At 51.6% G+C, this 24,486-nt stretch overlaps 1 protein-coding gene across 9 annotated transcripts in view; it reads right to left on the bottom strand.

Annotated features, from left to right (window-relative positions):
• Positions 1-24,486, bottom strand: part of LOC121093449 (DAB2 interacting protein) — a 210,557-nt gene that overhangs the window by 49,269 nt on the left and 136,802 nt on the right. Inside the window, exon 1 of one of the 9 annotated variants that reach the window (XM_040605747.1) lies at positions 7,933-8,314. The exons of 7 other annotated variants lie outside the window; for them this stretch is intronic. In XM_040605747.1, coding sequence (XP_040461681.1) covers positions 7,933-8,045 — 113 coding nt within the window. In that variant the 5' untranslated portion in view covers positions 8,046-8,314. Of the gene's footprint in view, positions 1-6,216; positions 6,261-7,932; positions 8,315-24,486 lie in introns of those variants that run through there. One more of the 9 variants, XM_040605748.1, reaches the window with a different exon arrangement.

Raw genomic sequence — 24,486 nt, 5'->3', positions numbered from 1 at the left:
TTCTAAGACAGCTGCAGCAGATAGACAGGTGCTTCCCCAGGTCTGCCATTAAGATTCCTGCCATAGATGAACCCCCAGGTGACAACAGACCAGCCCGCAGCTGGGTTCTCCAGCTGAGCATGCTAAATGGACTGCTCTGAAAGCTGCAGGCCACCCCTCCTGCCCGCAGCACCGCAGGGTAACCAGCCTGGGGACAGACTGCCCAGGGGGTTGGTGGCAGCGGTCCCCAGGCACCCCTGCACCTACTGAGGCTGGCAGCCAGGACCAGCCGTGGCGGCACCTGTGCAGGGGTCTGCAGAAAACCAGGCTGTGACACCACAGTCCTTTCTCAGGGGACAACCACCAGCCCCCCGATGTTAAAAGCCCCGGGTGAGGACAGCCCTGTGCCGGATCAGAAGTGGTGGCTTTGAAGCAAAAGGCTCTCCATCCCATTAGCGATTCTCTAAAACTGCCCACTCACCCCGTATCTCTTATGGTGAATAAATTGATCTTTAGGAACTGAGCACAGTCATTTCCCAGTACTTTGTGGCAATTTTACACTATTTTCACAGAAAAGGGTCCATACCCTTTTGCTCTGAATGATACTGTAAATTAACTGTAATACAGGCAGACAGATCAAGTTCCCTTTGGATGCTGAGTGCAGAACTAATATCCAGCAGCTCAAGACCTGACAACACAGGCTGCTCACCGAGCCCCGGTAAGTCCATAATCAAGGCATTTATGGTAGATCTTATTTCCATATTTTACAGATGAAAATAGAAAAGGTAAGTAACCAAGCTGAGACTCACACTCTCGTGTGGACAAATACAAATATTGATGATCTGAACCCCTAGCTCAGGAACTACATACTGTAATGCACACATGTGCATCGCCGAGCTGGACTGCACCAAGCTGGCCTAAGAATTTTTGTTAAAATTAAAACAAGTTTATTTTTCATTTAAAATTACTGCAGCTGCAAGGCCACGGGTGGGAGTACAGATGTGCAATACTAAAAATTACCAAGGGGGAGTTTCTCAGGACATATTATGTTCTCACCAGATTCAGCAAATGCTTATTTATATCCCTCCATACTCTGCCGTATGCCTCTGGGAATCCTAAAATTAACGGGACTTTTCTTAGGGAGGAGGCTATTTGTCAGGTTTGTCAGGTTCTTGCTGCGGCAGGACCTGCTCCCACGATGCTTTTTACTCCTGAATGGCCGCTCGGATCCAACCCAGGTCAGTAACAGCAATATTTTTCACCAGCTGCTGCACCGTACAGAGGGAGCGCTGCCTGTCTCCAACCAGCCCTAAAAGGCCCAGCATCTCTGTGTATCAATAGCTAAGTGCGGAGATGTCATTAATTAGAGACTCTCGTTTGGAATCTCACCAGAAGGGATGAGAGATCTGTCTGCCGGAGGAGCCCCGGCAGAGCAGGATGAGCACCATGCAGAGCCTACTCCTAGGGCAACTGGCCCCATCCTCTGCCCAGCACCCCCGAACTGGCCCTGACGGCACTGAACCCGCGGCAGTCTGGCATGGCCCAGGGGCGCCTGCAGAGCCCCAGAGGCAAGGAAGGGCTATACACAACCAGTCTTCGAAGGGCACATGGCCCTTGCGTTGTAACAGCCTGTTCCAGAGCAGAGATCATTTCTCATGTCCTCTGGTAAGTAACGTGACATTTGCAGCAGGAGCCTACTTACTGGAAGATGTTTGCAAGTCCCTGTCACAGCACCCACCGAATTCCCTTTGCATTATCAGTAAGAAAATGGTCCTTCCAAGGCCATAAGCTGCTTCCCTGGCTCACAGGGTGAGGGTGCTCTGCTTACTGGAAAGGCTGCTCAGCGTTCCCGGTTTGGGCAGGGAGAACACAAGCGCCCCACCTGCATGTCACAGCGAAGCCCTCGGTGCCAGAGCATCTCCATCTGCACTGCCATATGGACAGGGAGGGCTTCGTCCAAAGACAATTTACTGGGTGAAGCCTGGCAAGTGCTAAAAAAAAACCCCAACAAATCCACTTGCTGATAAAGAAGTGCAGAAATATTAAGATGGCTGGACCCAGCCTGCAAGGCAGCATCGGGCACTGGTGCGGCTGTGCTGGCGTGTGCCCCAGCTGCTGGGGGGCTCGTCTGGGTTCTGCCCGAGGTTCACCATCCGCAGCCAGGGTCTCTTCCCAGGGAGGCAGGCACGTTTCCACCAGGAGACAACCTGATGTCCCCAAAACAGTGTAACGAAGACGGATACTCTGCAGCTCTGCCTGCTTGCACCCGGCGTGGGCAGAGCGCAGCATCTGTGGCAAGAGAGACACCAGAGTCCTTGTAAACTATTGCTCTTCCTCAGCCATCCAACATCCTAACGGGCAAAGTCACCTGGAACATCGTTTGCTTACTGTGTACATACACTTCCAAGATGACAGGTACTTTGTTCAAATTCATCTCTCCACCATCACTTTTCAAAATGCTGCCTGTGGGGCCATCCAACCTCTTGCTGTAATAACTCGCTGTGTATTCCAGGTCCCATCCCGACTTACATAAGCTGATCAAATTCAGTTCCTACACCTTTGTCTCAGTATGATGGGAACGGCCAGCTGCCCAGAGACATCTCACAGCAGGAAACCCTCTTTCCAAACAGCACATTCAGTTCTTTTTGCCATGGGCCTTATTTTAATCCCTTTCTACTTGCCTGAAGTTCAGCTGAAATGAAGGGGGGGGTTTGGTGGGAATCTCATAAAAGACCACATTAGTTCTAAAGAGAAATAACATTACTGCTACTGGCACTGACCTGGAGAGTCCTACAGAGAGACAGCCAGTCTCTGGTTATTAAAGGAAGAGGTTTACTGCCCAAGAGCAACAAGAGAGGACTGTTGTTCTAAATAATGAAAGTCATAAAACATTACCATGCGAAGGGATGCGATCCCCCCCTGCCTGCTTCCTCCACAGCCAGCCAGAATTAGGGATGCCGGGTACTACCAGCCTGTGACAGCACACCTCATCTAACCAGCACCTTGTGGACTGCAGCAAAGACTTTGTGGACACAGAGGAACAAGCGTGGGGAGCAATCCACTCTGTCCTCACCAAACTTCAGGGCTGGATGCTGAGCAATGGAGGCAGCAACCGTACCATGCACGCAGCAGCTCCACAGAACGACCGGAGGGACTGCCTGGGAGTCCAGGCTCGATGTTCTTTCAGGAACAAAGATACTCTGCCGAGGCTACAAGGAGGGAAAAAATGTAGGGCCTGTCTACACAGAATTATTCTGGAATAGGTCTTGTGTGTTTAAACTCACACGCTTTTATTCCAGAATTGCTTTTTTGTGAAGACAAGCCCTCAAAGGGGCAACCCCGTCGTTTCTCATTTCAGAACCTCACCTGTCTGAAACCACCCAGCTGCTGCTGCTTCTGTGGTTTTATGCTAAAAGTTTTCCTGATGTTTCTGAGAGACAGAAACAAACAGGGAACCTGGCTGGGTAGCTGCAGAGCGATGGAGCAGATGCAAAATGCAACACTGGGGAAACAATTAACAATGGGGAAAAAATTAAAGAGCCTTTCTTAAATCTCCTACTGTTCCACTCTGAGGGCACAAGCAGACTGGGGAATGTTGAAAGAAGTCCAGGCACTAAGCCGAAGCTGTCCCATTAATACCAGCTGCTGAGTCGGCCTTTGCAACGAACGCCTCCCCACTGTCAGAGGGATCTGATCTCCTAAATTACAGGTTTGACTCTGCGACAAGGCTCCTGGTCAGGAAACATTCCCTGCATACAGCTTTTCAAGGGTTGACAGTTCTTTTCTCTGACCAGCTGGGAAAAGGGTCTTTAGGGCAATCCCTACCCTCTCAGCAGCACATGTCCGCTGCAGGGGGTCCTGCACACACAAACACAGCGGAACAGACCGTGAGATCTACATGCAGCATAGACAGAATTTAAATCTGTCTCCAGCCTGGGGATTAGGTTTTGTTATGACTGAGAACAAAGTGGACAACTCCACCAAATTGATTTGCAACATCAGATGGGAGAAGGATTTTAGCAGTCACAGATGGGAGTAAATCACACGCCATCCTCTGCCAGCTTCACCAGGGGCCGGGCAGCTCTGCTGCGCACAGCCAGTCCCACCGGAGCCTCGGAGCCGCGCTGCTGCTGGTTACAAACTGGGACTGCGCTCCCTGCAGGGCCCAAACTGGTGCGATGGCTGCATTTCTTCCCGCAGTAGATGCAAACCAGGCTCTCCTATGCAGCAGCTCTCCCTCAAGCCCTCTCCTTGCTCATCAGCAGTGCCTGCCTGGCCCCCCTGTCTGCTGCTGACTTCCCGCTAACCTCCTGACCACCGCTGGGAGTTCTCATCCATTCCTCCCCAATGCCTCATCCTGCTTCAACTTAACAAATAAATAAGAAAGCGATGTTATGGGAATAACCAAGAACAACAGCACAAAGGAACTTGCATGCTTCCAGAAAACGACAGAATGTTTTTCTTCCCGTAGGACAGGACACATGGGTGAGGTCTCAGCCTGCAGCATATCCTTCTCCCGTGTTCTGCTAGCCTGAACTTTCTCCTGCCGTTTTCCGAACACCAGCCCCGGCAATGCTGGTGGGCAGAAGTGGAGGTGGATGCTCTTCGGGCAACAGGGCGCTGGGAAACACCAGCTAGCGCACTCACGCCGCCTCATGTTACCCTCACTAATGCAACACCTTTGCTGAGCAACACAAAGGACATATAATTAAACTTATTAATGTCCGCCCTTGTTTTTAGACTGTTCTCAGTTTTAACTGGCAGCAGAATTAATTACATTCAAAAGGACTCTGTCAGCTCATACCAGATTCCAAACGTTGTTTTTGCCAGAGCAAACCTGAAGGATGGTTTTAACCCGTGACATGCACCTGAGCGCAGGTATTTGTTTAACAACGCGCCACCGCAAAGTTTGTCAGTGACAACCTGAAAGTCCTGAACAGTAAAACCAGCAAGGACGCTGACTGCATCTGTAACGTGCAGGATGGGAGAAACTGCAAAAGCAAGCAACATGCATCAAGAGCAAGAAGCAAAAGATGATCAGAAATGTACTTGAGTCTCAATAACCAAAGATACTGTTAAGAAGCAAAGGGACTTCTCCCTCTTTCCCAGCAGCAATACAGCACCACCATCTCGCTTTTAACAGAAATCAACACTTACATAAAAAAAAAATTACCTTTTGGTATCACAATGGCCTAAACAAGCATAAACCGTGCCTCATCTGCGGGCACCTGATGCTCATGGCAGCCGCGCATCCACCACTCCAACCTGGCGCCCAAACCGCTGCGCAGCCCTGAGGACCAGCCCTTCCCACAGCACCAGCCTCCAGAGCCGGCAGGGACCACCGAACCCCCAAAACCAGCCGGGGAACCTCCAAGGAGGCAGGGGCAAAGCCAGGAGGTACGGCTGCTGGGAGCACTGCCCCAGAGACCCCCAGACTCCACCACCCCAGGCAGGGACTGCGGGTCACAGGGCGCTCCCAGATCTGAGACCAACAAGTTTCCATGGTAGGAGAAGGCTGCGGATAAAGGTTTTCATTTTTATCACTGAAATGTTGCTTAACCTAAGTCTGGAGGCACAATCTGGACAAGACGGGCAATGCCAGGCGAGATCTCTCCTCCTGGATTAACCACAAGGGAACCGAAGCCGCCAGCCCCATCTCCGGAGCCCGGCCAGGGCGGCTGCCTCAGGCAGCTACGTTTTTTTTAGAAATAATTATTTATGAACGATTATTTAATAAATAATGATGAAAACAAATTCCTAACGCACAGAATCACGGACGGAGCGCTCCTAAAAGCAGCCGTGGCCGGGGGCGAGCGGCGGGCTGGGCTCACCCCGCGGCCGCCAGCAGCCGCAGCGGCTCCGCTCCCGGCCCCGCTCCGCTCCCGGCCCCGCTGCGGGGCTGCCCCGGCCCGCCGCCCGCCGCCGCTGTGACAACCAGCCCCGCCCGAGGCAGGGCCGCTTCCCCGCCGGGCAACGTGCGGGTCCGGCCCCGGATGGCGCCCGCAGCCCCCGCCGAGCTCCGGGGCCCCGAGTTTGCTCTGAACGCGCAGGAACCACGGCCGTGCCCGGGGCTAGGCGGCGGAGAGCGCCGGCCCCCGCACGCGTGTACACGGGCACCCGGGCACGCAGGGAGGCATGTACACGGGCACGCATGTACGCGGGCATGCAGGGACGCATGTACACGGGCCCGCACGTACCCGGGCACCCAAACACGCACGTACCCAGGCAGACACTCACCCGCAGGGCCCGGCTCCCGCCGCGCCGCCGCCGCGCCGCCCCGCTCCGGCTCGGCCATGCCGCGCTGCCGCCGCCCGCGGGCGGGCCCCCCCCAGCGCCACCGCCCCCCGGCCCCACCGCCCCGGGCCGGCCCCGCCGCCGCCCCGCCCCGCTCGGGCCGCCGCGCCGCGGCCGGGGCCGCCGGATTGGCTGCGCTGTAGCTGGGCAGAGCGCCCCGGGCCGCCGCCCCCGCCCGCCGCCGCCGCACGCAGCCGGGGCTCGGCTCCGGGCGGGGACGGCTCTGCCCTGCGCGCCGCCGGGACCCGCCTCGCCCCCGCGGCCGCCCTGCCGCTGCCCCTGCGGCCAAGCCCGCCCGTCCCGTTCGCCGCTTTCATTTTGTTGTGATAAAACCCGGGGGGAGAAAACCCCGTTCTGCAGGAGCCTTTATTTTGGCGAGCCCCGCACTAGGGCACCGCGCCCCCCGCCGGGGCTGGCGGAACCGGCGAGGGCAGGAGGCAGGCGGTACCGCCGGCGGGCCGCCCGCTCGGCGCGTCTCCCGCCCTGCTCCGGCGAGCCGAGCCACTGACCTCCGCCACCGCGCGGGCCGCCGCGGGGGGCAGCGCCGGCAGCAGCAGCCGGCGTGAGCCATGGTGCGCAGCCCGGCTCCGCACGGCGCTTCCGCAGCCCGGCTCCGCACCGCGCACCGCAGCCCAGCGGCGCGGGCAGCCGACGGGGCTCGGGCGGACGCCGCACTCCCGGCGCGGCCCGGGGCGCTGCAGGCTCCGCCGGAGCCGGGCAGCGGGGGCGGCGGGGAAGGGCCCGCAGCACGGTCCAGCCGCCCTGCCGGCACCGTCCTCACCCAGCCCCGCCAGGCCGCGGCTGTCACCCTGGCGTGTTCAAATGCCTCCGTTACTCGTCAGAAACACAGCAGGGCTGGCCAGTAAATGACAAACCACGCACGGCACCGTCCCCTGCCTGTTACTGACGGCTGCTGCCTTCCCACTTCCCAAGGGCCACCGTCCGTGTCCGCACCAAAGCACATCTCCGGTCCTGCAGGGCTGCTCAGGATCGGCGGAGAAAGCAGGCACGGGGGCTACAACCGCCCGTCGGCACGGGAGGGGAAAACGGGAAGGCAGGCAAATATCCCTGACTGGAAAGGGTACTGGGGCTTCCCCGCGCCAGAAGGGAAGGAAGCTGGGCTCAGAGCGGGACACTGCCCGAGGCAGGAGTCTCGCCTCCTCCAGAGACCTGCAAACCAGGTTCCCAGCTGAACCGTCCCTTCAGCCAGCACCACCGTGCGTGGTGCTGAGACGAGTCAAAATTCTTAAGTTCTCTGCCCAGTTTGACACTAACTCCTGCACATCCCACTTCTATGCCTTCTCAGGTAGAGAGGTGGGCATGATACTCTCTCACCTCCAAAGGATCTAGAAAATGTGAAGGACTGGCAGCTTTATGGCTGGGTGCAAATAACAAGGAGCACTGTGTGTCACCATGGAGTCCTTTTTGTCCTTCCAGGGTAAACTAGTCCCCACCGCACCCTGGGGACAACGGCATCAGCTCACCAGCCACGCTGGCAGCAGGACACCCCAGTCTCCACATTTCCCACCTCACCTCCTTAGCGGAGCACATGCAGACCCTTTCCCCTTGCAGTCTGCAAGCAGGGCTCTGGGTTTAGCACGTTTTGCCTCATTTTTGCCTCCCCCTGTTTCCCCCGCCAGCGGTTTGAAGTTTTCTCACCCTTTGCTGGCAGATGCCATGCAGAGAGACAAGCTTGCTGTCCTTGATCTGCTTTTCAGGGCTTCTATAAAGTAGGGCACCAGCACCAACCCAGCATCAGGTTTTTGATACATTGCTGGAGTAGCCAAAAATAATAACAGGCAGCTTCAGTCTATCTTTTCGTTCTCAAATCTGCAGCAGCAGCACAGGGGTCCTTTGTGTGGCAGAGCAAAAATATGGTGCACGCCAGACTGAAATCCTGGTCAGCAATCCACTGCCACTGCTGCCCGAGAGCTGGGCCCACCAGCAGCTCCCAAGCAGCACGCCCGGGTCCTCGACGGGGAACCCTGGCCTTGCAGGGTCCCCTTTCCCACAGCCACCAGTGCTTTGCTCTCTATTTCCTTTAGCACCTTATCTCCCTCGCTGCGGTGCAATGCTAAGGTCAAGTTATAGTTTTACCAGCCCTTTTATCTTTCTGGCAAGACAGGAAAATGCAGAACTTGAACTTTGGAACAAGCCCTCACACTCGCAGTGGGTGGAGAGCGGAGCAGACTGAAGGCAGCAGAAGAGGAGAGAATCCGCGTTCTCTCTGCAGCCCAGCGCTGGAATATTTTCTGTTGCACGTTCAGACACATTATTAGGACAATCTGGAAGGAAGTACGGAACCCAACAAGCATGTGCTTTTGGCCTGCGCTCCAGCAGGAAGCCAGATACGCTGGAGCTCTGGCAGCTCCAGCTGACGTAAGGACCCAGCACAGCTCCACTGCGGCTACCAGGCGACAAGGAAGAAGACCAGTAACACCCAGCAAAAGAGCTCTCTTTGTTGGGAACTGCCCAGCTGAATTTTCCCTGTCCCAGACCTGAAATTCCAGACGGTCGGTCTGTGCAGGACTGGCACGCAAGCCAGGCATCAGGAGATGAAGTAACATATGAACCTGGAGCCCCAGGTGCTCTGTGGTACCATCCTGCTGCACGTTCATTCTGCACGCTATGGCCTCCACAAACGACAAATGTGCTTCCTGAGGGTCTCGTGCTGCCATGCCCCTGCCCCGGTGGGCTGCTCTGGCGATCATGCTGGACTCGGGGTGGTGTCTAAAACACGCAGACTTCTTGGGGCTGCAGGTCTGTAATGCAGAGGTCACTCACTCCCTCGCCCTCCCCACAGCCTCCTGGCTGAATACCCCTGTGTGCTCAGGAGGTGCAGAAGCTACTGCAGACCAGGGCCTGGGGGGCTGCTCCTTCCCCCTCCCCAGGGAGGTCCGGGCAGTGAAGAAACCACACTCTGTGACTCTGTTTAAATACTGCTGCAGTGAGCACTACTACCACCAAAAAGAAGCCTGTACATCAGCCTCAGCTCATTTTATTCCAAGCCAGGGTTTATCCCGGCTTCCTCAAAGCAAGCTTGCACCTCACTCCTCATCTGCACAAGGTGGTGTTTCCCTGAAGACTCTTGTTCTCCCCGCAGGCGGATCTGTTCGGAGGGTGATATGCAGGTGTACAACATGGTTAGAGCTATTACTGTCATTGCCAACGCTGGCATCCTCCCCGGGGCACGGTATGTGACCCTACCCCTTCTTCACGTCTGCACCTCCTCTTAGGGCACCCAGCACCTGCCCCCCCGCTGACTGCTTAAGAAATGGCACTTGCGAAAGGAGAGCCACCGTGCTTCATCAGAGGTCAGGTCGAACGGTACCTTCAGTGGGTTATTAGAGTAAGTTTTCCATTCACAGTTAGGCTCAGTGATTATTATTTGTGTTATTTGTTGTCCTCTCTTCCTGGGTCACTGTCTCTCCTTTGGCCCCAGCCAGGCCAGGCTTACTCTGCTTCCTCGGCGGGACAGGGAGGATGGTCAGACACGGCTTCGCCTCCAGCCCTCTGGGCAGTGACTTTCCAAACTCCTGCTGCGTTTGCCTTTCCGAGCTGGTACGCCCAGGTATCTCTCACTCTGTATTGACTGTGAAGCCAGCACCTTATGACCACACTATCACTGGGAAAAAGGTAATTCCCTGATAATCTTGAAGAGTTAGCAGTGGAAGGGACTGCGATTATCCAGGTTTATTCCAAATTTACAGTTAAAATCAAATACCTGTTGACGTTGTAAAACCCACTTATTTTAGAAAGTTCAAACAACCCCGTATTTCAGCGTAATTAACATTAAAAGACCTGTAATTGCGCAACTGGCTGGCTGTTACCGGGTTGCTGCTTGAGCACTGGGGTGGGCATGGTCATTATTGTGGGGCTCTTTGGAAAAAATTCTTCAGTGCATGTACCACAACCTATGGCACCGTCAAACAACGTACAGATTTCACCGCAGACACCCTTAACTTGACTGTCAGAACCCCCAGTGTTCCTTCCTCAGACCGCATATTCACACAGCAGCCTCTGAGCGCTCGAGAACTACGGAACTCAACAGCCTGTAACCTTGGCTGTGTTTATTTTGTCCTTCAGTCCCATTTCAGCCAAAAGGTAATCTGAAGCTGAAGGGCACAAAATTTACCCAAGTCTTGTGGACTACAGGAACAATGGCCAGATTAAATGAAAAGATTATTTAAAGAGTGCTTCACCCACTTCATTAAAACGTGCCCAACGTTCACAAAAGCTGAGCTGCAGCAATGTAGCAGAATTGACATCTAGCACTTCTGAAAAATCAGGCACCGTATCAAATAGTATTTACACTGAAAGAATATTTAACCTCTGACTAATGCTGCCTTTTACGCCATATTTCATAGTGGCTAGACAGTGGATCTGGACCAGCCAATTTCTCTTTCTGCCTGTAATTAGCTTCACTTTTCTGCTCTTCTGAACAAGCCTTAGACTTTCCTCTAGGAATGTAATCCCAATCAACAGGAATCCTGTTTTTACTGAGATGCCACTCATCTTTTCTGGAGGTTTTATTCAAAATATAACACTGTTATTAGCAGCAGATTTTTATAAACCTTTTTGTGAGGTCCCATTCCTGCAAACATTCAATATCATTTTGTGCTATTAGTCTCGCTTCAGAGACACTACTTAACATTCAACAACAATTGGAGCCAAGAAGCATTTGCAGGAGTCAAGTTTTGAATTTCAAATCTAAACTACACAGGGTTACTGATGGCATATGACTTTGAGCCTGACAAACACAAATACATGTTTTAGCACCTAAACTACTTTTTTTTTTCTCATTTGTCCTTCTGTCTAATAGTATTGGCATATATAAGAGCTTCAGTTTAATAGGCAATAGCTGACTTCAGAGACTGAATAATATTCTTAAACAAAATGATGTTCTTAAAAAAAAATCCAATCAATGAAGTTTATAATCAGAATAAAGTTAGGAAAATGTTATTTTGCTGCTGCTGAACTCTTCCTTAACAAAAAAGAAGAAGAAGAAGAAGAAGAAGAAGAAGAAGAAGAAGAAGAAGAAGAAGAAGAAGAAGAGAAGCTCAAAGCATTTTAAAGTTTGTACTGATTGTGTGTATTTTATCCAGCGATGGCACCAGGATATAAAGCTAATTTCTTCCAATTGCTATCTGCCTTCTAGCCAGATAGATTTTAGTGTCTTTTAGGGATATAAAGTACATCCTTCTCATGGGAACCTTCTTTTCAGATGGAATGAGAGATTCACACTGATGAAGTTGGTGATTTTTCCATGGCTTTCAGAGCTGTAACTGTAGGCAACCCATCCCTGGGAGCACACACACCAGCCCTTGCTCTCCTCTGCCTCTGGCATGTTACAGGAGACGGAAGCCCTTGGAAGACGGAGTATTTTTGCACTCTTGTACACAGCATCTGAGCGTATGCTGGCAAGGGAGAGGGAAATCAGAAAGCACTAAGGAATGCTGAAGGCAGACCCATGCCTGGGGGGTGCACACTGCCAGCCCATTAGTGCTGTCCCTGGGCTTGTCTTGCAGGCACAGATGCTGGAGGTACCTTACAAGCCCCCCTCTCCTGACAGCCTGGGGCTTTCCCTTCTGGGGTGCTCTCCACAGGCAGCTACCAACAGAAATCAGTAATACTGACACAGGAACCACAGCACCTCCACAAACAGCCTCATCCATACTAAAAGCATGCCCAAATCCCCAAGTAGTAAGACATGTCTGTCTGCAGAATCCGTGCAGCCATGCCTGACAGAACGGGACCTCAGGAAAAGCCATCGGCACTGGAAAGCTCGCAAATACTGACTGCAGTCCCCCATAGAATAGAATCACAGGATCATAGAATCATTTAGGTTGGAAAAGACCTCTAAGATCATCAAGCTCAGCTGTCAACCCCACACTGCCAAGCCCACCGCCCTAAGTGTCGCATCTGCACGTTTTTTAAACACCTCCAGGGCTGGTGACTCCACCACCTCCCTGGGCAGCCTGTTCCAGTGCTTGACAGCTCTTTCAGTGAAGAAATTGTTCCTAATATCCAACCTAAACCTCCCCTGGCACAACTTGAGGCCGTTTCCTCTTGTCCTGTCGCTTGTTACTTGGGAGCAGAGACCGACCCCCCTCGCCTGCAGCCCCTCTCAGGCAGCTGGAGGGAGCGAGAAGGTCCCCCCTGAGCCTCCTGGTCTCCAGGCTGAACCCCCAGTGCCCTCAGCCACTCCCCATCAGATTTGTTCTCCAGCCCCCTCCCCAGCTCTGTTGCCCGTCTCTGGACAGGCTCCAGCACCTCCATGTCTGTCTTGTAGTGGGGGGCCCAAAACGGGACAGGTAGGAAAAGCAAAGATATTTCTAAAGATCACCTCACTGGTTTTCACTGGTCTGTCCATCTTTCCTTTCTGACTCATGCTGACAGCCCATTTCCAGGAATGACCTGTTTCTCCCCGAGCCGCACGCAGTGCAGCTCTGCACTGAGCCCGGGTCAGCCCCAGTGACCCCGCTGGGACCCCCGACCCTCTCTCACCAGGCTGGCTCTTTACCATTCCAGCCTCCCTGACCAGGAATTCAACTGCACTACTGGGGTGCACCACATCTGTACTCCAGCTCTTTTTCTAAAGTTCAAGTATCATTACTGCATACTCCATGCAATGCCAGGGGGCAGCTACTTCCAGAGCTGATGTAAAAATTGTTATTAATACTTACAAACTGTGAAAAACTCTTAAAAAGTCCAAATCCTGGCACTGCCCTAAATTAAATTACAGCCACAGCCTGCTAGGGGTACGTGGATAAGCACGGAGCCAAGCTTGCATGCAGTCCTTATCCACAACCCACACCTGCTGCTCCCTTCTGAACGTTCAACTAACGAACACAGCGTACAGCCCAGAGGATTTAAGATATGGAAAAGGTCAGAGTGAAGACTCAGGAGTGAAGAACAGATTGAAGGGGGTTCATAAATGACAGCCCCATTTTAAACCTAAAATTAATTTTTTCAATAAATTAGGGCAAGTGAGCTTTCCTCCAACTCAGACAACGCAGCTCTCCCTGGATAGAGACTGGTGGTGGGAGGAGAGGGCACGTGCACTCAGGAATCAATGCTAATACCCTAAGAAATTAATCTCTGAAAATTACTTCAATGGAATATAAATGATTTCATATAAATCTCTGAATAGCAAGAGCTGATAAAATCTCACAGTGATACCAAGAGTAAGTACAGACTGGAAAAAAAAAAGCTTCCGTCTTTTTTACACAGGGTTGGTGTGGTCACTGCCTTTTTGTGCCTCGGTTTCCCAGCTGTGGGCACAGGCTGTTGCATTGGTACATCTGTGAAAGCTGCTGAGAGCTAGTTACGGTTACACAGGGCTGAGGATAGGATGTGGCTTCCCGAAGATGAAAACACAGGCTATTCTACTTTAAATAAGCGTCACAGTTTGTGATTTCAAAATGTAGTCAGGATAGCACTCTCCAGGGAAGGGAGGGACAGGCTCTTATCAAAGCCAGGGGCAGTGTATTGTGCTCTGAACCCGTTCATGAATGCCAATGTGTTTGTACAGGGTGTTCCTTTTGGTACCTGCAGGACAAAGCTGGCCATGGTGGCAACAAAGCTTTGCAAATCTACATCAGACCTCAAAAGTACAAAGCCTCTCACCCTGGCTGAATAATGTATTAATTAAAAGAAGACAACAAGTAGCACTTCAGCTTTGCTGCTGACCATTCACTCGGAGCCGCGGACCTACAGCCCCCACTTCGCTCTGCCTGAGCCGTGCCAGTGGGTGCCCCCCATGGCAACATGCCAGAGATCCTGGGGAGGGGGACAGGGCAGGCTGCCAGCCTGGGGGACACGGGGCTGGAGCTGGGGCTGTAAGTGCAGTACAGTCCCAGGCTGCGTTCCGTGACACACTGGCTCCAACTGACTCGCCAGTCTAGACAGCAACCAGGGCTGCAAGGACCTCACACCCACCGGCCCTTCCGGGGGTGAAAGCTCAACTCCTCTAAATTTGGCCTCAGACCCATTTAGAGTTGTCTGTGATAGTGGAAGATAACAGCCCCCTAATGCTGTTACCAACATACGAGCTTCAAACAGAGGTCAACCGGTATTTGTTTTCCTAACAATTGATTACTCATTTCTCTCAGAGAGATGAAATCAGACCCAGTAAATCATTCTGACCAGGAACACTTTATACCATCTTCTGGACAGGACACAGAGATTCCTGAACAAGCTCTGTGAGCAGCCCGGTCTGGTGCACGAGTATCTCCATCCTCACCTTCGACACAAGGGAACCAGAGGGGAACTTGACCAAAACCTTCCTGTTGCAGGAAGGGAATGAAGGCAGGAACAGGGTCAGGGCTGAGCCCTGATGCAGAAACACTTTCCTTTTGTAACCAAGTTATTTTTAATCAATCTAGTTAGAGAGATGCAAAGCACTGACACAGATGCACTGGAACTGGTTTGATCCTTGCCTAAACAGGATTAACTTGCCTCAGTTTTTAGCCAAATTAAACCCCAGCTCATCTTCATTGCAAAAATGTCTGTATTTTACACTGATAGTTGTGTTGTGCAGAATTTTTATAGAGAGAGAATCTGGAAGGGTTTTCCTTTGCAGTAGGTCTTTGGGGTAACCACACAGCTCCCCACAACCTGGCTTGGCCTCATTTACCTCCTCTGAGGTAGAAGCGTGCCTCTCTCATCTGCAATTTTACTTCATTCTTAAAGTGTAAACCTACATTGTAGGCCATTAGCCTGTACCGATCACAAGATGAGTTAACACTATTTAGACACACTACACCAAGAGCCCGAGTTGATGTAAATAGATTACAGTTGCATGGACACATATTTTTCTGCAGATCAAGCCTGGGTTCCGCTCCTAACACACGGTCCTGACTCTTGCCTTTTCCACTCACTGTCACTGGCTTTGCTTTGTGGTTCCCCAACTCTGAAGGGTCAAATCTGCATAGCAGAAAACAAAAATTCTTATTTCACTTTCTTCTGAGAAGATTCAAAACGTTTGGATCTGGAAAAGCAGGATTCAGATTTACCTCGTCATTTAATATCTCAAAAACTGATTTCCAAAAATATTTTTTCTTTCTCTGCTGGAATACAAAACTGTCCCTCACGAGGGAAGAGCAGCACCCCCCTCTGTCCCGCTGCCCATCCTCTGAACTCCCACTATCCCAGTGCCACTAAACCACTTTTTCTTATCCTGACAGATGCTAAGCTTAGGTCAAATCCCTGGGAATACAGTGTATGTTCTCATTAACAAAATTGCAATCTGCCCCTGAGCTGATGAGGCTGCCCTGGATTTACACCATCACAGCTAAAACTGGACTCTGTTTTGGAGGGGCACATGGCTGATGGCTGGCAAAGGGTACTGTGCCTTCTCTGATGGGAAATAAGACGAGGCAAAGCAAAGGGGCAGAGTATGACGGGCACAGGGTCCCCACCCCAGCCAGGGTGACATCTCTGGCATGCTGGGGAAGTTTAACCAGCTCAGGGTGGCGACGGTGCTGGACTCCCATCAGCTGGCTGTTAGTGGAGTGATTTACTCTAGTAACACAAGCTGTAAATCGGTAAATCAGAACCTGCTCCACCTGGGGAGACAGCTGACAGATTTGTAGGTTTAACTGACTATAAAGATCAGCCTACATCACTGAACACGGCCGTGCCAGCCCGGGAGCTGAGCTGCCCATGGCAGAGGCTGCCACCAGCGCTGCAGCATCAGCCCCGGCACGGAGCGGCTGGCAGCTCCCCTCGCCCGGCACTGACCATGCCCCACCGTCAGACACAGCACCCACCCAATAGATCCCAGAAAGCTTCTCCAAAGCTGACAATAAGGACTGAACGATGCTAGGGCAGGGTTAAGCCAGAGCAGCCCAAAGGCTGAACTCTGGGGTCCAGCTCTGCAAATTCCTTCCCAACACTCACTGCCTTCACTCTGCCCTGTTCCCAGGTCTCTGCCACCCCCTGCCCTCATTCCCCACACCTCCCCTCCTGCCCAAGACTCGGTCAGATGGAAGCACAGGTAGAGGGCTTAAAAGAAAAGCTGCTAGAAACCCAGCACTGCTCACAAGAAGGTGGGACCTGGAGCATCCCCAGCGTGGGGAAGGGCAGAGGCAGGCAGGCTCCCACCGGGTACTGGAGCCTGTCCTTAGCTCCCAGATGCCGCAGCCAGCACCAGAGCAAGGGAGCCATGGAGAACAGCGGGTGGTGCGCCCGGGTGGGCACCGAGCAGGCAGTGCCTGGGCACCCCCCAGGCCAGCACCAGCGGGCAAGCGTGACTCACCTCCCTCCGGCGGCAGGAGCCAGCTGGCCGGCTGTGCTGCCTCTGCTCCCTGCCAGCCTCACCAGCCAGAGGCTGGATGTCTTTATATGCCATTTCAGTGGATCAAAACTGAAAGCAGCAAGTTAGTTCCCAAACGAGAACAGCCCTGTAAACACCGCGAAGCAAAGTCCAGCCCAGCCCAACCAGACCCAACCGCTTTCCACTTGCCATCACAAACAGGAGCTGCAAGGCACTGCAGATACCAGTCCTGCACAAGCGGCATTAAAACCTAAAATGACTTCATAAAACAACTGGAGCTGTTTAAAAAGTACTGGCTGTGTGGCCCTACATTGCCCCATTTCTCCTTTGCAGGGCAGGACCGAGCTGTAGCCACCTCCGACAGGCCTGTCACAGGGCTGGCGGCACCACAGGGTTCATCGAGGGGGCACGCAGGCACAGCCAAATGCTGGTGATTCAGCTGAAGCTCCCAAACCAGTTCAGGTGAAACAGGAGCTCTTTTCAGCCAGAGCTATGCCACCTGCCCACCCAGGAGCTCAGTCACTGCCCCCCAGGTGGGCACCCCCTCCCCAGGCTGCTGGCCAGGGTGGCAGGGGCCACATGGGGCTGCAAGGGGGAATGGCCTTGGGGGCCCTCCTACAGCATCACTTCTCCAGTGCTCCCCAAACGCAGCAGCTGGGCATCTCAGTCCATACTGGCTCCAAACTGTGAGGCAGAAAACTCCATTTCCCATGACCAGCCCCCTCCCGAGTATTACTGCTCACTGCCTGGCTTGTATTTGTGGCTCCCTGACTTCATCTTCCAGACCAGTTCAATTGCTGCCAGCCTCTGAAACCCAGACACACACACACACAGACACACACACACACACACAGACATACACGGACACGCACACGCTCTCTTGCTCGCTGGAGGGGATCACGTGGAGTGTGATTCACTCCAGGCCCTGGCTGGAAGGCTGTGCGCATGCCTGCAGTGCCAGGGCTGTCTTTCCATTAGGAAATCATCAGCTTGTCAACAGGAATTACATGAACGGACCCTGGCTGTTGATGAGTAACTGAGCACATTCTATGACTAAGTCACTCCATAACCTCCAGTCATACCTCATTTACAGATGCACGGACAACAATTCACATTGCTGGGCTCATTCGGCATCAAGGGGGTGGGACAGGGCCAGTACTGATACAACACAGACTTCTGAGAAATCAAAACAATTGCCAAGTGAGAAAAATGTTCCACGACTTCACTTCTTCTTTGGACACTTGAGAAAAGCACAACTGATGAGGATGTGGTTGGCTGATTACGGGGGGCAATGCAAAGGGAACACAAGGCAATCTTCCCCTGGCGCAGAGGGAAGGGTTGAATGCTCTGCGCTCTCCAACCCACACGCTTCTGCAAAACCAGCTGCACCTGCAGCTGTGTGCAGCATCTAGACAACTTCGGAAAAGCTGCCAAGCACCTTCTCTCTGAGGTGCCCCAAACGCACACATCCGTGTTTACAAATGATGGGATAACTGACATTTTTTGTTTAAGGTTTGTTGGAATTTTTTTTGTTTGGTTTTGTTTTTTTATAAAGAGATTAGAGTTGGTGGAAAGTGTTACCCCAGTCCCTGGGCAATAGATGGTTTCAGGCTGGGCTGGCAGCAGCAGCACATGCTTCCCACGGGGGTTCACTAGCAGCAGGCTTCAGTCCTGCTCAGACAGGTTCACCTCCGCAAGACAGAGCCGAGGCCTGACCCGGCGCTTGTGTCTGCCCACCCCAACCTGGCTGATCCCAAGGGATGCCGCTGCCAGGGCAAACACCGATTTTTGGGTCCCACAGCAGAGGGTTACATTCAAGCCCTCCCAGGTGAAGAAGGATGCAGCCTTTTGAGCTGGCAGTCCCTTGGACAAAGCACATTTTCCCAAGCAGATACGCTCCTGCCGATATTGAATTAATGACAGTCTTTAGCAAAGCTGCTTGGAAAGATGAATCATCTCACTCCCCTTCTGTTTTTATTTTAATAACAACCAATGTAATTGTCTTGAAAAAAGGAAAACAACTGGAAGGAAGCTTGGGGACGAAACCCAAATGCTTGCTCCAATGGCTGCCCGTGACATAACGTCAGACAGTGCCTAACCCCGAGCACCTGCCTGCTCAGACAGAGAGCTCCAAGGATGCAGCAAAGGGCACCTAAGTCTGAATGCTGTTGTTTGGAAGAAGGCAAAAAACCCCACCTGCATTAGGCTGATGTGCAATTACTGAGTACGGTCTTGGTCTACCTTTGACACATGGCTTCTCTTATATTATCCCTTATACACTTTATTACCACATATGCTTTAAGAAACAAAAAAGCTTTTAAATGCCTTTGCCTGTAGACATGTGAAAGCAACTTCTTCGTAAATCCAGTGAGATCCCAAGTGGAGCCAGAAAGCCACTTGAGTTGTGCACCATAAAGACTTCCATGATGTAAATTAGTAAGTCCCTCTGAGGGTTGGGAAGTGTGCCACATGCAGCATTTCTGACTCCGTAACTCTTTTATCTAAGTTGTTTTTTTCCTTTATCCTTGTCTTACTCCATGACAGTTTTGAGATCTTTGGCATCGTAACTGCAGCCTGGCTTGTCAAGCTAAACCAGCAGAGACTTCATGTGTACGTGAGAAATGAGAGTAGGGACAAAAATAGTCATTAACTCTGCTTTTAGAATACTAAACAAGCAAAATGGCTGCGTTCCAGTAAAGGAACCATTTCTGATCCACATCTGTTTAACACTGTCCAGTGTGGCTGGCTGCAGTAGAGTTACTCCTCAGGGCTGGATGGGAGGGCTTTTCTCCTCCGCAGAAGTTCTCATACCCCAACAATGCTGTATTTGGGCCATGACCACATCAGCAGGTAGCATGGGGCAACAGGAGCCAACGTTAAATAGGAAAAGTTGGCGCTGAGGACTGTCCCCTGTCCGCGCCCCAGCAAGGGGAGGTGGCTGGACCAGTGCCACGCTGCTCCTGGAGCACATCAGTGGGTTCAGCTCCTGCTGAAAGCACTCCAGGCGCCGAGACTGCTCCCTGGTGCAGACTCAAGCACAGTTAAGTGGGGACAGCTGGGAGAGTCGCCTTCCAAGCACATGCCTAATCCACCCCGAGACACTGATGTGGACCCTCTCAGTGACCTCCGCCTTCCAAGCACAAGTGGGAGCAACATCCATCCCTTGGCATCCCCGTGCGGAGACTCTCATGCTTCCAAACACTGATGCTGCCTTGCTCTAAATCAGATCCAGACAAACTGTTTCTTGGAGACCATCGCAGCTTGCTGTGAACACTGAAACAAGTTTGGAAACACTGGGAACACTGGACTCCATTAAAAAGAGGCGATCCATGCCAAGGCTGGGAAAACAAGAATGTGACCTAGCGGGACCGTCTTGGCTTGCAAATGGCTCATGGACAAAGCTTGCTCTTTCTCCCTCGCTTTTCACTATTGCCAAGCACTGCCTCGTTCCCTTTACTCTGGCAAGTGTCTTAGGTAAAATGTACAAGAATTTATCCCCATGCCAGTGAATTTTCGAGGAGAAAATGGAAAACGGTGCTGGAAGACAGGCCAAAGTTCAGCAAGGTGCCCAAGCAAAACCCTGCACACATGCACAGCAGAGGATGGACCAAACGAGCACCAAACTGCTACTGGGCAGCAGAACACCTGGGCCCAGTGCTGCAGGATGCTGTAATACTTGTGCCACACTTTGAAGAAATTTTAATTATAAATAGGAATAATAGGCATGGCCCAGATACTCACCCACTGCACGGTATTTTCTTCACACTTTGAAATAAACCTACTGAAACCAGAGACGTTCAACGACCATTGTAAGAACGCTGAAAACTCCAGCTAATTTGGCAATTACTATAAAATACTTTCAGGCAGTTTTTAAAGGCATTAGTAAGATAAAATGAAGAAAATAAATACTGCTTTTAAAAGGTATGTTAAACATTCACCTTATCATCCAGTCACTTTATTTTAATGAGGTTTGGTTTACTTCTGGTATTTGCTTTGTCACACAGTGTAAGTCTCTGAGTATTTCTGTGTAAGATAAATGGTTTTGCTTGAGCAGGTGGGGGTGAGGGGGCTGCGGGGGGACGCTGGTGGACACCAGCCAGGGGCACACTGGTAAATGCAGTTGCCACTTACGCCCTGTATCACTGTGGGCAAGCAAAGCCTCTGCTTTCGTCACACAAAGGCTCTGAGTGCTGCAGATCAGACACGTTAGAGAAAGCCACATGCCGATCCCACAAGTAGGAACACAGCTACAAGATTTTTATTTATAGTGATATTAAATATGCAACAATCATTCCCCAATATCACTGTAATAAACATCACTGCTCCATCTGATGTGAAATCAGCAAGCATGCTTCTCACATTCACAGAGAGAGACAAAATGCTAAATTATTTATGCTTTGAATATGAACAAATATAGAGAAATACGTTAATTCGGTACAATGCGTCAGAGCAAATTCAGGGCAGATTATTGTACATCCTTCAATCAAAACATACTCTCTCATTACTCTAAACAATTGTTTCTCCTCCAAAAAGTGGGTTAAAGAATTCTAATTAAGGGATCAGCAGAATCATTTCTGACAAGTTTTTTTAGATCTGACTACACATGTAAAACCTCCACCCCTCTAAATCCTTGAGTGTTTATTGGGATACAGCACCAGTGCTGCGCAGAGCACACCAACCGCAGCAATCAAATTAGGAAAGCAGTGGTTGAATGACTTTCCAGGACATGAGCAGATTCAATTGGTTGGTAAGAGCAAAAATATTCCCAACTATGTTCTACAAAACTCCTTCTAAAAACAATTCTATCGTGGTCACCAAATACCAAAGCAGCAGAGGACAAGAAGAAATTGAGCCATTCTGGCTCATATTTGCACTTCTCCTTATCACCAGTTGTACCGTAACAGACTTTTCAAAGCCAGTGGCTGTCCATCTCAGCAGAGTGCTCTGTACTACTGCCATGGGCATCGCCCTACACGTGTCAGTCACAAGTCACGGAGCTGTCACACAGCCATAAAACACCGTGTCCGCACCACACCTGTCTCCTGTGCACAGGCACGAGCTGCGGGACAGGAAGAGGCTGTTGGCGCAGGCAGTGTCACCACGCTGTCAGGGGAGGACCGGCATTTCCGAGCACTGTCACTCAGCCGGTGACCCGGGCGGTGGCACACAAGGGGAGCACCGGCCCTGGCTTCTGGCACAGGTCTCCAGCCCCAGGGGGTTTCGGCGGTGCCAGGGAGCCCTGCCAGCGCAGGGTGCCACGCTCTCCCACCAGACATTCCTGTTTCGAACCACACTGCCTCCTGGTCTAAGCACACCATTGCAAGGACAACCAAAAATTTAAAATCCAGCGTTTCCATTGTACTTGCACAGGTTTCTTTATGCTTTATTCAACATTTCCCTGCCCATATAGAAGGTGGTAAATACCAGAACGTTAATGAACTTGTATTACAATAATTATAGCTATTAACCAAGGAGGGATGTGAAGTTGCAGGGCTGTTGTGCAAGCCTGCACACTGGAGAGCCATGGAACCAGCCACGGTCTCATCCTCACTCCCAGCCCCTGCTGTCCAAAGCAGAGGAAAAGTTCACTGAACTTGGGGTCCTGTACGGCAGTGCTGTGCCTCAGCCCTGCCACTGAAGGATTTAAAACATCCCAGAAAGCTCAGCCATTAAATGAATGAATGAAAGATACCCCAGAGCTCCACAGAAACCTTCCTCATTTCCATATAAATACAGAATCACTATTACACCTTCCACACTGCCCCCAGACCTAGGCCAGCATTAGCCAAGTGTTTGCCATGCCCCGCTGCCATTTCAAGCTTGGCAGGAACGAAAATCCACAGGGAAAGAGGTGCAATTGCAAGAGGTATGACAAGAATTCAGGGACAGGAATGCCTTCAGAGACTGATTTTTCAGCAGCCAGATCAAGCCTTCTACTATCCATGTGTGTGTGCATGTGATAGGGAAGGGGATGAGAGGAGAAAGAAGGGATGAGAGCTGTCCTTCAATTTCTCAACAGTTTCTTAACTTAAATCCTTCATTCTGAGCATAAGCATCAAATCAGGCTCAAGGAAGGAAAAACTTAATTAATCAGAGGTAGCTAAGTTCAAAGTGCGCCTGGGGTCAGTTTTATTACTGTCCTTCACTTTGGAGGTACAGGGTTTATGGATAATCCCTGTCTGCTGCAGAATGACAACTATGTGGTGCCCAGTATTTTCCGGCAGTAACTAAATCTGGAGGTCTCCTTTCTTTGCACTCATCTTTTTAAAGCTTAATATTGTCACTGAAATATAACTGAGGGTCATATATAGCTTTAAAATACCATATATAGGTTTAAAATACCATGCACAGACCGGTGAGCCCAGGTACAAGCTCCACACCGTACCCCGCAGACTCCTCTAACTAAGGCTTTTGCACGTGTGGTTTATGCCGATCCAGCGAAATGCAGAATCACTGGTGATAAGCAAGGGCTGCACGGTACCCCACTGATGCGACATGCCAAGGAAGCCCACTGTCATCCGCTTATTGAAGATCTCCACATCCATAAATCTACTGTTCAATCCAGGGAACCGAATCACTGTAACAAAAGCTTTATTATCTATGCGGGCAGAATCACTCAAAAATGTAACCAATACCAACAGCCATCAATTATCTGATTAAATACCAGCAATAATACCACTGAAAGCAGAAACAGGTTTTTGCAGACTACCTGGCTTGGCAGACACACCCCACAAAGCTGACCAGATGCTCTGCACCAGCCTGCAGACCCCCACACTCCGATACCTTCCACCTGAGCTGACAGTGATACCGAGCACCAGGCACTTCTCTGCCACACAGACGAAGCAGCCACAGCTTCTGAGTTTGGAGAGAGATGCACAGGGGCTTTCTGTGCCCAGCAGCATGTTCCCTGCTCAAGGATGGACTCGGGGAAGGAGGGCTCTCCCACCACACACGCCACAGAGGAACTTGCTTCTGCCCCACAAACCCAGCTGCCACACTGGTGTTTGCCCTTGTTCCCAGCCAGCCACCAGTGGGACAGGGTAGCTACTTCTTCAGCCCTGGAGGTGTTTGGCTATGGATCACCCATGCAGATTTGCAGGGTGCTTTGACTGGGCTGAATGCTGGGGGCAGCTGCCAAGCTGGGACAGTGCCCACCTCTGCCCCATGGGGTTCACCTGAGTCTCAATTCGGAGGGGGTGGAGGGATATGCCACCTCCCGGGCCATATTCGGCTTGATGCTGGAGCACTGTGACACCCAGCTTGTTCAGTCTACCAGAAAAAGACTAAGGGCCATGAGGACTACGCGTACTTCAGAGTAAGTACATGAGAAAGAGAAGAGCTATTCAAGCACAGGGCAGCACTGGTGAGACAAGTGGATAAAAACTGGCTGTGAATAGATCCAGACTTGAAAGTCAGAAGAGGGCTTTTAGCCACGAGAGAAGTGAAATTTGACATTAGCCTTCCAGAAGGAGGGAGAGTGCGGGAGAAAACCTCAGTGATGTTAAGACAGAGAAGATAAGTTTATGAACAATGTTCTAAAACATGGTCGTCAGTAACAGAACGGGTCTGGATCTGCCGAATGAAGAAGTCCCTTCTGGTCATATGCAAAATGGCCCGGCTGGTCTAATGATTTCCTAGGAGGAGTCTCCTTGGCATGCACAGAGATGTATAGACAGTTCTTGGATACCCTTCCTGAAGGCTTGGTGAAGAAGGACAAGTTGAGACAGAGGCATCCCGCAAAATCGCTGCTCCCAGCTGTTGCAGCAGCCCTTGCATGAGGCGTCCAAATTAGCGCGCTCTGGGAGGCTGCAGCCATGTAGCCTGAGGCTCGATCCGCTCCCACCGGTCCCACAGAGTTGGAGAGGAGCATCGATACTGGACAGAAAGAGCCCCACTCCCGGCAGCCCCACAGCTGTCCGCTGACCCCGCTCAGC

Source organism: Falco naumanni, chromosome 9 (assembly GCF_017639655.2).
Source record: "Falco naumanni isolate bFalNau1 chromosome 9, bFalNau1.pat, whole genome shotgun sequence".
NCBI lineage: Eukaryota > Metazoa > Chordata > Aves > Falconiformes > Falconidae > Falco > Falco naumanni.
This window is presented reverse-complemented; position numbering and strand designations above follow the sequence as displayed.